Source organism: Erpetoichthys calabaricus, chromosome 1 (assembly GCF_900747795.2).
Source record: "Erpetoichthys calabaricus chromosome 1, fErpCal1.3, whole genome shotgun sequence".
Classification (NCBI taxonomy): Eukaryota; Metazoa; Chordata; class Cladistia; order Polypteriformes; family Polypteridae; genus Erpetoichthys; species Erpetoichthys calabaricus.
Genome location: NC_041394.2, coordinates 318,162,336 through 318,174,718, shown reverse-complemented (window position 1 = coordinate 318,174,718; position 12,383 = coordinate 318,162,336). Strand labels below are relative to the sequence as shown.

Genomic DNA, 12,383 nt, shown 5'->3' with positions numbered 1-12,383 from the left:
TAAATGTTTTAATTGTGAAGATTTTTTTTGTTCTTTTGTCTACAAGCTGGGTGATTTTCCTGTATTTTGTGTCATTTTCATTTTTTGCCCATCTCTCCTTTTTTGGACCTTGCAAGGCCAAGCCTGTAGATAGCATTGAAGAGTAAACTGGACTGAGTAAGACTCTTCAGGGGTGTCTAGTGAAGGTCCTGGCCTGCTATATGACTATATTTTGGAAGCCTCACACCCATTTTCCTATGTTTGGGACTCATTCACACAACAGGTTGGTGTTATGGCCCAAGCATTTTGGCAGCTGAACCCCATCTGACTGGGTATGCCGAGGCAATCACTCTCTCAAAGTGATCCCTTAACGTAGCCACTCCAATAAAGAGACTGAGACAGAAAGGTAAAACATTGCCCCATGTTGTTTAGCAGACATGGCTTTGAGACAGTTTAGGAAGGCAAAAAGATGACCTGCATATAAACCAGACTATTGTATCCATTGTTTTGGTGATGTTACATCTTCAACATTTTATATGTTCCTTTATAGGTGATGCCATTTTGTGTGTTTTATTTCATGGGAACTTAGGGGGCCCTAGTACAGCAAATGTTGCTGGGCAGCCAGTGCGCATGCCGTGTGATGCAATGATAATGCATGCATTAAACAGCATCTAAATTTTGCAGAAATTATATATATATATACAGTGGAACCTCGGTTCACAATCATAATTCGTTCCAAAACTCTGGTCGTAAACCGAGTTGGTCGTGAACCGAAGCAATTTCCCCCATAGGATTGTATGTAAATACAATTAATCCGTTCCAGACCTACGAACTGTATGTAAATATATATATTTTTTAGTTTTTAAGCACAAATATAGTTAACTATACCATAGAATGCACAGCGTAATGGTAAACTAAATGTAAAAACATTGAATAACACTGAGAAAACCTTGAACAGAGAAAACTAACACTGCAATAGTTCACGCTATAGTGCTAGGAACCGCTCGCTAAAAACACTTTTTTTAATGAGTTTTAAGCACAGGGAAAAAAATGAACATTTGAAAAATCCGTAATTTAATAAACCACCAAGAAACGTAACATTGCAACAATGCACGCTACAAACCGATCGCTGTAAACAGAAGTGAAAACAAAAACAAGCCTTCTCTACCTTATGCGTCCCTCCCTCTCTCGCTCGCGCCCCTGTGTGTGTGTGTGTTTGTGTGTGCGTGTGTGTGTGTGTCTCTCTTTTGCGAGCCTGGAGCGCCTGTGTGTGTGTCTCTCTAGCGCGCTCCTGTGTGTGTGTGCGCAGCTCTCTCTGTCTGCTGACTGTGTGTGTGCCTCTGTCTCTCGCGCTGCCTCTCTCTCTCTCGAGCTGCCTGTGTGTGTGTGTGTGTGTGTCGCGCTCTCTTGCTCGCTGCACAGGGAGAGACTGAACATGTACAAACCAAAAGGGAAACTGGTTTGTTCGTATATCGAGTGTGTGGTCGTGAACCGATACAAAAGTTTGGCAAACTTTTTGGTCGTAAACCAATTTGTACGTGTACCGAGATGTTCGTAAACCGAGGTTCCACTGTGTATATATATATATATATATATATATAAAATGAACCTTAAAGATCTAACACTTTGCTTAATTATAGTTGTCCTTCAGAACTTAAATGGAAAAATCCAGATTGACATGGCAGGTACCTAAAACACTAAAAAGACAATTATCAGGGAAACATACTGAAGAACACAAAGAACAAGGCACAAATGAAAAAAAACAGGAACAAGGCTAAAGCACAAGAAAGCTCTAGAAACAGGATCACCTAGAATGTTGGCTTTTACAAAGGCACTAAGCATAGTGGTAGAGCAAAGAATCTGGCCAGGCTCCCACTTTTGCTTCCTTTGTTCCTCCACTCATGTAACAGCAGGGTGATTGGCTGTACTTAGATAACACAAAAGAAAAGGAGAGGCCAAGGTCAAACAGCACATCAGAAAAGAATTAGGGTACAAAATCTCAAAGCCCATCTTGACTCCTTAGATTCACATGTGATCAACATGTTGAAAATATTCTGTACAAAGAATTCAGACATCAGAAATGTTCTGTAAATAAAAATCAATTTTAAGTTTTTAGCCAAGAGTGGCTGTCTTTCTCTAGTCTTACCAGAGCAAGGCCTACTTCACTATTGTCAGGCTGAAGGGCCACAGCCTCCCGATACACCTGTAGAGCTTCCTTGTATTGGCCAGTGTTGTAATACAAAGCGCCTAATGGTGTCAGTATTTCTACCTTCCGTGTGATCTGTAAAGCTCTAAAAACAACAAAGAAAATCCAAAGTTAAATTAACAATATATTTACATTTCTAAGGTTCACTCGTCAAATATGCTTTATGTCAGTCCACAGCTGTAGCATCCCCGACTAGAGAGCTATCATTGTGCACTTTATCAAATAAATAAGCATACCTAATGTTCAATTAACCCTCTGTACAAGAAACGTACATTGTGCTCCCTAGTGACTGAGACATTAGGCTGTAAACTGAAAGGCTAACCAGCTCAACATCCTCCACTTGTTCCCTCTGTCAGAGTCACCTAAACTGACGGTGTTTACATGCGGGAGAGTGGCGAATTATTGTATGTTGATCTGACATGCAAGTCAGAATTTCACTGTACTCTGTGCATGTGACATTACTACTACTACTACAGAAGCACACAAATGTACTATCCTATGCACAAAGTTATTTACTGACTGCTTTGGATTTAAGACAAATAATCATAATATGCTAATAGCATGATTCACTCTGATCAATAAAAATCAGCTTCGCAAAGTCAAAAGCTATGGAAAGAGCTTAAGTTGGTGACAGAGTCGCATTCTTTCAGCTCAACAAAGGCCATTGCAAAGCAGATGGCTCCAAGGATTTTTTTTCCATATTCTGATACCTGTAGCACTGACCTGCAAATTGGCATCAACTGGATTAGCAATCTTGTAGTTTAAAGTGAAATGTATTAGTCTGAATTTGCTTCATATTTTTGAATTGTTCACCCAGCATTTCTTACTTTGTGGTGGCATAGAGGTTACCCCTGCTGCATTTTGCTGTAGGGATCTGGGTTCAGTTTCGTACTTGGTTTGTGTCTGACTGTCTGGAGCTGGTGAGTTTTCCCCATGTTGTATGGGTGTCTCTGGTTACTCACTATGTGTGTTCCCCCCAACTCAAATGTGTACATGTTAAGTCAATTCAATGAATTGTCACACACGTGCACATGGGAGACACATGGGCTCAAATAATTGTGTTTCTCCGCCAGACCAGGGGTTGGTGCTGTGCTGTAAATCTTTCTCCTTTTTCCCTCTGCAGACCAACAGAAGATCCTGCCTCTTAAGGACATCATTTGTACTTCCAGTCCTTTCAGCCCTGCCTCCTAAAGAGATCACTTCCACTTCAGTCCCTGTGGCCTCACCTCTTCCTGATAGCAGACTTTATAACCGCATTGTTTTCATTATGTACCTCAGTTCTGTCTGTAAAGACCTATTGAGATTTGATTGCTCAATTTTGCCTATACTAATAAGTATAAGGGGTGGCTACCCCAAACCTTTGTCTGTGTTTATTTTACAAAATAGGTAATATTTCAATAATGGCCTATGCTTTCAGCTTTTCATCTGTAGAGTGATCTGAGTCTGTTGTCTGTGAAGAGTGACATATCATGATAAATGTATTCTCTCAAACTCCCCTTTAAAATGTGCTTTGTTTTCTGAAAGACACGTATCTTCAAATAAAATAATCGTATCAAGTTTAGCAGTTAATATATATTGGTGGTCAGTAGGGAAAAAACATTCAAGAGCAAAATCATGATGGTTGTAGAGTCTGCACCAGTGTTGCCCTGGTTTACAGTACTGTATTGGAGGGCATAAGAGCACTGTCTGTCTCTGGTCCAGAATCCTCCATATAAAATGGCATCATGTTTTACTCTAGTTGAAGGGATTTACATGTCATGGAACTAAGGATGGTGATCACTGAGTAACTGTAAGTGGAAAGCACGTGAGCTAATCAAGTGGAGGAGAGTTTAGGCTGCAAGAAAGTGCAATCAATATTCAGTATATCACTGTGGTCAATGTATACAGCAAGCTCTGTACTCGAATACATTAGATTCTTATGAAATATTTTATATACAATATATATGCCATTTTTCTTCTTCTTCTTCTTATTATTATGTTACAATACTTGTTTTCCCTTTTTATATATTATATATTTTTTCACTTTGTGAGAAAAGAATTTCTTGGTCTCCAGACAAAAATCTTTTTAGACATTTTTAGGTTAATTGTATCAAAACATTATCATTTTAAACTTAGAAAAAGTGGTGGTATTTGTGAACCCTAAGACAGGTGGATCTGCTCAACCTGTGATTTTTTTAATTGAGGACCTCTGGAACCTTCTGTATGCTCTGAAAGCACCTAAAGAAGGTAACAGCTTAGAGCACTGACAGCACTTTGGCTAACCGAGAGAGCAAGCGAGAGTGCAAGCTAAGTATAATATTTTGTTGTAATTTTCATTATTATGTTGCTGTTATGTTCCCACATGCAACCTGGACCATTCATGGAACTAATTGGTTCCTGCTGGACATAGCAAGCAGGAGTGTCTTCATAAACATTTTTTTTGTTATGCTGTATTAATTCCTGAGGGGAAATTGTCTTTTCACATGACCTTTGGGGGTCTGAGCACGGGTCAGCCATTGTACAGCGTCTCTGGAGCAATTTTCAGGTTAAGGGCCTTGGGTGGCTTTGCAGAAAAATCATACACCACTACTCGGATAATAATCAAGCAATAACAACAACAACAATCATAATAATAATCCTCAAACTGTTGTAGCAAAGGAGACACAGATGGGACACAGTATAAGTTCTGACTGCATTGCTAAAGGATGATTTAGTTCAAAGTATAAGCACCTCTCAAATGTGTTTATCATTAAAACTTGCATTAAAACTCCACAAAATATCATCCTCCATTGTTCATAACCATTTATGACCTGACTGATTCTATTTTTCACATTCACTCCTGACACGCTAAAAAAGTTCTTCATAGTTAGTTTCTCAATCTATCTGCCTTTGTGCATTGATTGCATGGTGATATCGCCTCCTTTGCATGTGTTGGTGAGGATACAGTAAACATGAATCATGGGTAAATGTCTAAAGATAATAATTTTACTTCAATATAATTAAATTTTGTGATTATTATTAGGCTATTCAGTTTATTTTGGGGACCAAAGTTTAATTTATATGTTTATGATTTATGGAGCTATATGATAAGATTATTATTGTGCTGTTAGTATCACCGTAAACTGCCTTTTAGGCTGGTGGTTTAACTGGAGAGCTACCTTAGGTAAAGCTCATACATACTGTCCTTCACTGATATACATTTTTTTCATTCATACGACACAGGTTCAGTCTTTTTAGAGTAGTATGAAATGAAAAAAAAAAAAAAAAAAAGTCTGCCAATAGACTCCAGTTGATACGTTTTTTAATTAAATGTTGTACCATAAGAGTGCATTTTACCAAGAGTGTCTTTTAGACATATGTTGCAGTAACTGAATGTCTCCTCTGCATTCTCAAATTGTAAAATGGCTAAGTCACATTAAACTTATTTTTAGTAGTGTACAGTTTCTCTAGCACTCTGCAGCTTCCCTCTTATCCCACCACAGACAGCACTATGATAGAAAGTATAATTTGGTAGGCAGAAGCGTACTTCATGGAATCCATCCACCCATTTCCAAATCTGCCTATCCAGAGCAGGGAAGCCTGAGCCTATCCCAGCAAGCACCAGGCACAAAGCCAGGAACAATCACTGCATTGGGCACCAGTCCATCACAAAAGGCACTGATAGCAAATTATACTAAGTAGCCAGAAGCTTTAAAAGCTTTATTTTGCTTTATATTTTTAGTTTTAATTTATCTTTATTATCATTCTATCAAGCTAAATTACCATCACCTTGCAAAGTGGTAGGAGACAACTCTGAGAAAGATTGACTGCAAGGTAAAAATCACACTTGACAGGAAAAATGTAAAACACAATGACAAGTTTGTTTCTTCTGATGTAAATAGATTTAGGTATGATTTTCTTCTAATCATTTTCATTTATTATTAGTCCAATTCAATTCTATTGGACAAGAACAACACTTCTATTTGGCAATTTAAATGGAAAAATATTTTGTAAAGGCCCTGAGCTATAAAACGTAAGTTATAGGTTCATCTCGTGGCCTGCAGTGTGACTCTGATCAGGTCACTTAACACACACACATAATTACCATCTGTATACATAAAGAAGTAGCTGTACTGCATTCTTGTCATGTGTCTGTCAATGTGAGTTAAAGCATTTACTAAAGTGATAATGAGAGATGGCTGGCTTATGTGTAAGATGTTAATAGATCCCAAGCAAACTTTAAGCAAGAACTGTGGCTCACACATGGTTTGTTTTTTTCCAGGGCCATATGGAATTTATATTTATCTATTCCCCTTTATCATCATTTGCCCAGTCAGTCCCTGAGTGAATTTCCTAACAGTGCAAAGTCAGAAATTCTAAACCATACCCTGACTTTTTTTCCAAAATAGGCTTATAGGTCATTTGTGTATTGTACAGTCATCTTCAGATTTATACATATGGAATATGAGTAGGTTGTGATTTTAGTAATTTTTTGCAACTTTAGGTTGAATTCTTAAATTAACTTAATAGTTTAATATTTAGTAGTTTGTACCAGAGTCTTAGCCAATCTTATATTTAATTAACCTAATGTATATAACAATGGTATTGTATTTTTGCCAGATGAATGCTAATCAATGACTCACTATGTGATCTGAAGTTGTGCTGAACTACCAGTGCTTGGAATGTATAAATAACAAAACAACTGTAGTTGAATGGGAAGTTGCTTTAGATAACAAATACATGTAATATGGGTCAACAGGTTAATGATGTTGATGTTGAATGCTTTAAAACAAAAAAAGGTGCATCACAATTGTATAATATTTACTTAAAATTTTTCTTTGTGCACCACTGTAACAGTTGTAGCTCAATATCTAAATTTCTCATTTAGAATATTCGAAACATTTTGATGAGAAGAAGGTCACTCACTCTTCCAAAGCTCATTAATCATATGCATCTAATTTATCCAAAACATCAAGTCAAGTTTTGAAGGTCCCTAAAGTCCTAATGTCTACCACACTATATGGTAATTTTATTCCATGTATCTGTATTTTCTGTGTGGAAAAAAATGTTCAAATGTTAGAAATCTACCCTCAACAAGGTTCAAACTGTGTCCCTGTGTTCTTATTGAACTAACTGTAAAGTAACAGCCTGCATCTACTGTATTAACTCCTTTCATAATTAAAAAAAAAATGTCAATCATGTCACCTCTGTGTTTGCTTAAAGAAGCTTCAACTCCTTTAATCTTTCCTCATAACTCATCCCCTGCAGTCCTGGATTCAGACTAGTCACTCTTCTCTGGACTTTCTCAAGCGATGCTGTCTTTTTTTTTTTTGGTAAAGCGGAGATGAAAACTGCACATAGTACTCCTGGTTACGCCTCACTAGTGAGTTATAAAGCTTGAGCATAACGTCCTTTAACTTGTATTCTACTCATTGCGCTATATAACCTAACATTCTGCCAGCCTTCTTTAATGGCTTCTGAACACTGTCTAGATGTAAATAGTGATATGTCCTTCTCAGAAGCAGTACTTTCAATTTTCAGACTTCCCATTGTGTATTCAAACTTAACATTTTTATTTCTTACGTGTAATATTTTACATTCACTTACATTAAAATTCATCTGCCACAAATCTGCCAAGCCTGTATGCTGCCCAAATCCCTCTATAATGATTCAACAGATACTAGATTATCTGCCAATCCATATATCTTGGTATCATCTGCTGACTTAAACCAGTTTGTTGTTTATATTCCTATCCAGATTTTTAATGAACATTAAAAATAGCAGCAGCCCCAGCACTGACCCCTGAGGGACACCACATTTAGCATCATGTAATTCTGGTTCCTTGCACCATAACTCTTTCTGTGTTTTTACCCAATTCTGCACCCATCTACACACTACACCCTGAACTCCCATTTGTTTTACTTTGATGCCCTACCTCTCAATTGGCACCTTTTCAAATGCTTTGTGAAAATCAAGATAAATGATATCATATGTACCACTCAGATTGTATCCTTCTCTTGCTTCCTCATACAGTTCCAGCATATTAGTAAATAATGATCTCCCCTGTCGAGTTCATGTTGATTGCTCACTAATACCCCTGTTCTTGTCATGTGCTACTCAATCTTCTCCATAAGAATTCCTTCCATTATTTTATCCGTGATGCATGTTAAGCTTACTGGCACATGTTTACTTGTATCCACCTGATTCCCTTTTTTTATATAACCTGATCATATTTGCTAGCTTCCTCTTCTTAGGAATTTCCCCAGTGTGCAGTGAATTTAAAAAAATAAGTGCCCAGGATTTATATTTGCAGTCACCATCCTCTTTGAGCACTCAAGGTTAAATGTTTTCTGGTCCTGGTGATTTATTAGATTCCAGCCTAGACTAAATTTACTAAAATAATTAAATTTACTGAAAAAATTAATTTACTAAATGTATGTTTTTGTCAATAAAAAAGCAAGCCATGCTGTGTTTAAATCAACACACTCAACCTTCTGAATTGCTAGCAAACTGTTAGTTACATTTATCTTGAACGTGCCAGTCCTCAGATATAGCATGCAGGGTTTATTTTGTCCTACCTCTTATACCACGCTTCTGCCTCTTTATTCTGATCAGAGGATCGGAGAAGCCTTCCCAGGTTCACCATGGCAACATAATGGCTGGGTTTAAGCCTAATGGCTTGCTGATAATGTTTTGCAGCTTGATCCCCATCTCCTGGAACAGAAGGGACAGATAAAGAAAAACGGAGCATGTTTAACAACACGGGTTCAGCAGATTACACTGCAGATCTGTTGCCTCAGAGGTTCATTTTACTACTGCTAGGTGATCAGTAATCTGTTTATGCAAGACACCTGACATCTTTATGCTAATTCAAACCACCAGTGATTTTCTTTATAAGCAATGCCACTGATAAGTTAAAAAAATGCAGAATCGCTTTATTGTTCATCTCTCTCATTATTTATTTAGCGCTTTAGAATGCAGTACAGATTGCTATCATTTCTCATTTACTTTTCAGAAGAAGCTGTTATTACTGTATGCTCACTGACATCTTCTGGTGTGAATTTTCTTTATTCACCATTTAAACAGCAATAAGCTGCCTGCATGTAGAATTCAAAATATTTTAAATACTCCCAGAAGGACATTAAATGAACCCACTGTGCCAATTTAACATCGGCTAATGCTCCTGAGTAATTGGCACAGGTGTCCATAAAGGGATTTTACTAGCACACTTTTGTTACATTCATTTTCTTACTTTCTCTATGGTCATCATTTTTTATTGCACAAATTTAAAGACTCAGCTGTGAGTCTGAGCACTGAACTTGGGTAATCCATTCAACAGTACATAATGTACTATTCCTATCCCTGGCTCTCTGTGTCCCACTAGGCGAATCCCTTACTCTGCCTGTGCTGCAACTATAAAAAATGTATGCATAAAAGTTATACTATGTTCTGATTTTATATATCTCCATGGATAAAGGTGCCAGCTACATAATATCTGTCACTGCCTGCTATACAAATACTTGATGAAAAAATTTTCCAAAAAATATGTATACTTGAATAAATATAGAGATTCACTTGACGACATATCATATTTCAACATTGTGTCTGTCAGACAACATCATTTACAGGTGTCTGTCTGGGTGAGCAGTTTTGTACATTGAGAATAAATCTGCTTTAACATAAACACAGAAATTTCATGCAGGTGTGGCCGCATAGTGGCAAAAATGTTGGAATGTAAATAACAGAGGACGTAAAAAGCTCTGCTCATATAAATTTGGAAACTGTTTTACTGTGCACTTGTGATTTGAATAAAATGTTAAACAAATAAATGCAAGTTAAATGTCATAAAATGAGCTGAATGGGTACCTAAAGACAAATTCATAAAGTAATACTGTATACACAATCCATGAAATATCCATAAGTGCGCCTGAAGATTATTCCAGTTGAAACGGCGTAGGTTTAATTGACATTCTCTTATAAATATTGGATGACTATTTAGACAATTCTGTAGAAAATTAACTCCTTATCATATATATTATCTTTTAGTATATCCTACTTTGTACTCACATTCTTAAACTTCAAATTTTCTTTGTATAATTCCACATTAATTGCCCATTTTTGCATTACTTTTAGATTTTGTCAATCTATGCGGTGTTCCCAATCAACAAACTGTGAGTAGCTTTAAGAAATAATTTAAACTAGACTGAATGGATTAGCATAAGAAAGGTGTATTGTTAAATTGTAAGATGAGTCCTATTCTCTCATGCACTTTCAATATGTTACCCTTTGTCCTCGAATTCCACAGCAGATGGAACACATATCCAGGATAACAAATGGACCAACACAGCACTTTCAAGTCAATGTACCCACCTATATCTACCAGAAACACTCCATAATTATTGTGGAGATCTGAGTTTTCAGGACAGCTTTTAATTCCCTGCAGATATACCAGATTTGCTTCTTCAAAGTGTCCCTTAAAGGAAAGAAAAAAAAAAAAGATTAATAGGTTAGCCACTTAGTTCCATTTTCCATTTCCAAATGCAATGTTAAAAAAATGCCACAATGCTAACTGGGTAAACTATTGCCAGCTGTTGAAAATTTCAAGGCAAGCAATTAAGTGATAACATTTTGCATAACACTTTAGTCATTAAAGACATCAGTGAAAAAACAGAGATTAAGGGTTGTAATTGGATAGATAGATAGATAGATAGATAGATTTCCCTTGGATCAATAAAGTAAGTACCATTAGCCAAGAATTATAACAAGTTAGATACAAATATTTAAGTACACACTATACAAATACATTTAGTGAGTACAGGCAGTCAAATGCAATCTGTACACTGGGGTTGGAATCTTACAGTCCAATACAGGTAATGTAGATCATGCATACAATAATGCCAGCGCAATGGGAATTGTACAACTAACACTACTACCAAAGTGACAGGTGGCACATAATATTAAAGTGACAGATACTAAAGTGACATTAATCTATCCATACATTATCCAACCCGCTATATCCTAACCACAGGGTCACGGGGGTAAGCTGGAGCCAATCCCAGTCAACACAGGGTGCAAGGCAGGAAACAAACCCCGGGCAGGGCGCCAGCCCATCGCAGGGCACACACCCACACACCAAGCACACACTAGGGACAATTTAGAATGGCCAGTGCACCTAACCTGCATGTCTTTGGACTGTGGGAGGAAACCGGAGCACCTGGAGGAAACCCACGCAGACACGGGGAGAACATGCAAACTCCATGCAGGGAGGACCCAGGAAGCAAACCTGGATCTCCTAACTGCGAGGCAGCAGCGCTACCCACTGCGCCACCGTGCCGCCCAGTGACATTAATATTAAAAGTAAAATAAAGTGACATGAGATATGCTGATTGGGTGACATGTTAAAAGTACACATTTTGAAAAAAGGTTATACAGTAGTGACCAAGTAGTGAAACATCAGATGTAGTGCATAGCTAATATACCTAATATAGCTTATGAGCAGAGAAGGTGAATCAGGCCCAGGACTCATACCACTGCCCACCCCCCAAGTTGGGAAGAGTTAAAAGGTCTAATGGCTCTAGGGACAACAAATCTTTTGTATTTATCTGTGTTGCAGTTCTGTGATAGTAGCCTACCACTAAACAAACTCCTCTGCTTAATAATGGTGGTGTATAGTGGGTGATGTTCATTGTCCATCTTACGCAGTGTCCTCCACTTTGCCACTGTCACCAGAGAGTCCATTTGCATGCCAACCACAGATCCTGCTCACCTGATTAGCTTGCCAATATAATCAGCATCTCTCTTCTTCATGCTACCCCCCAGCACACCACAGCATAGAAGAGAGTACTGGCAACCCCCGACTGATAGAACATCAGTAGGAGTTTCTTACATATGTTAAAGGAGCTCAACCTCCTCAGAAAATAGAGACGGCTTTACCCCTTCCTGAACATAGGCTAGACTGGTCAATGTACAGAAAGGCTATCATCCAGTAGTATTTATAGGTCTTGACTCGATCCACATCAAACCCTTCAATGGAGACAGGCCTCTGTGGTGGCCTAGACCTACGGTAGCCCACAACCATCTCCTTGGTTTTGGAAGTGTTCCACAGTAGTGGTTTGACCAACACAATCACAGAAAGTCATTCACCAGATTCCTGTACTCCTCTTCCTGTCCACCCCTGACAAACCTCACAATGGCAGTATCATCTGAGAACTTCTGCATGTGGCATGTCCCTGAGTTGTAG

General features: G+C 37.9%; 1 protein-coding gene across 1 annotated transcript in view; it reads right to left on the bottom strand.

Moving 5' to 3' along the window:
• tmtc1 (transmembrane O-mannosyltransferase targeting cadherins 1) overlaps positions 1–12,383 on the bottom strand; it is a 607,165-nt gene that overhangs the window by 32,779 nt on the left and 562,003 nt on the right. Inside the window, exons 14-16 of the mRNA XM_051929219.1 lie at positions 10,514–10,616; positions 8,722–8,857; positions 2,126–2,270 (exon numbers count right to left, since the gene is read on the bottom strand). Of these exons, the coding sequence (XP_051785179.1) occupies positions 2,126–2,270; positions 8,722–8,857; positions 10,514–10,616 (384 nt within the window). The remainder of the gene's footprint in view (positions 1–2,125; positions 2,271–8,721; positions 8,858–10,513; positions 10,617–12,383) is intronic.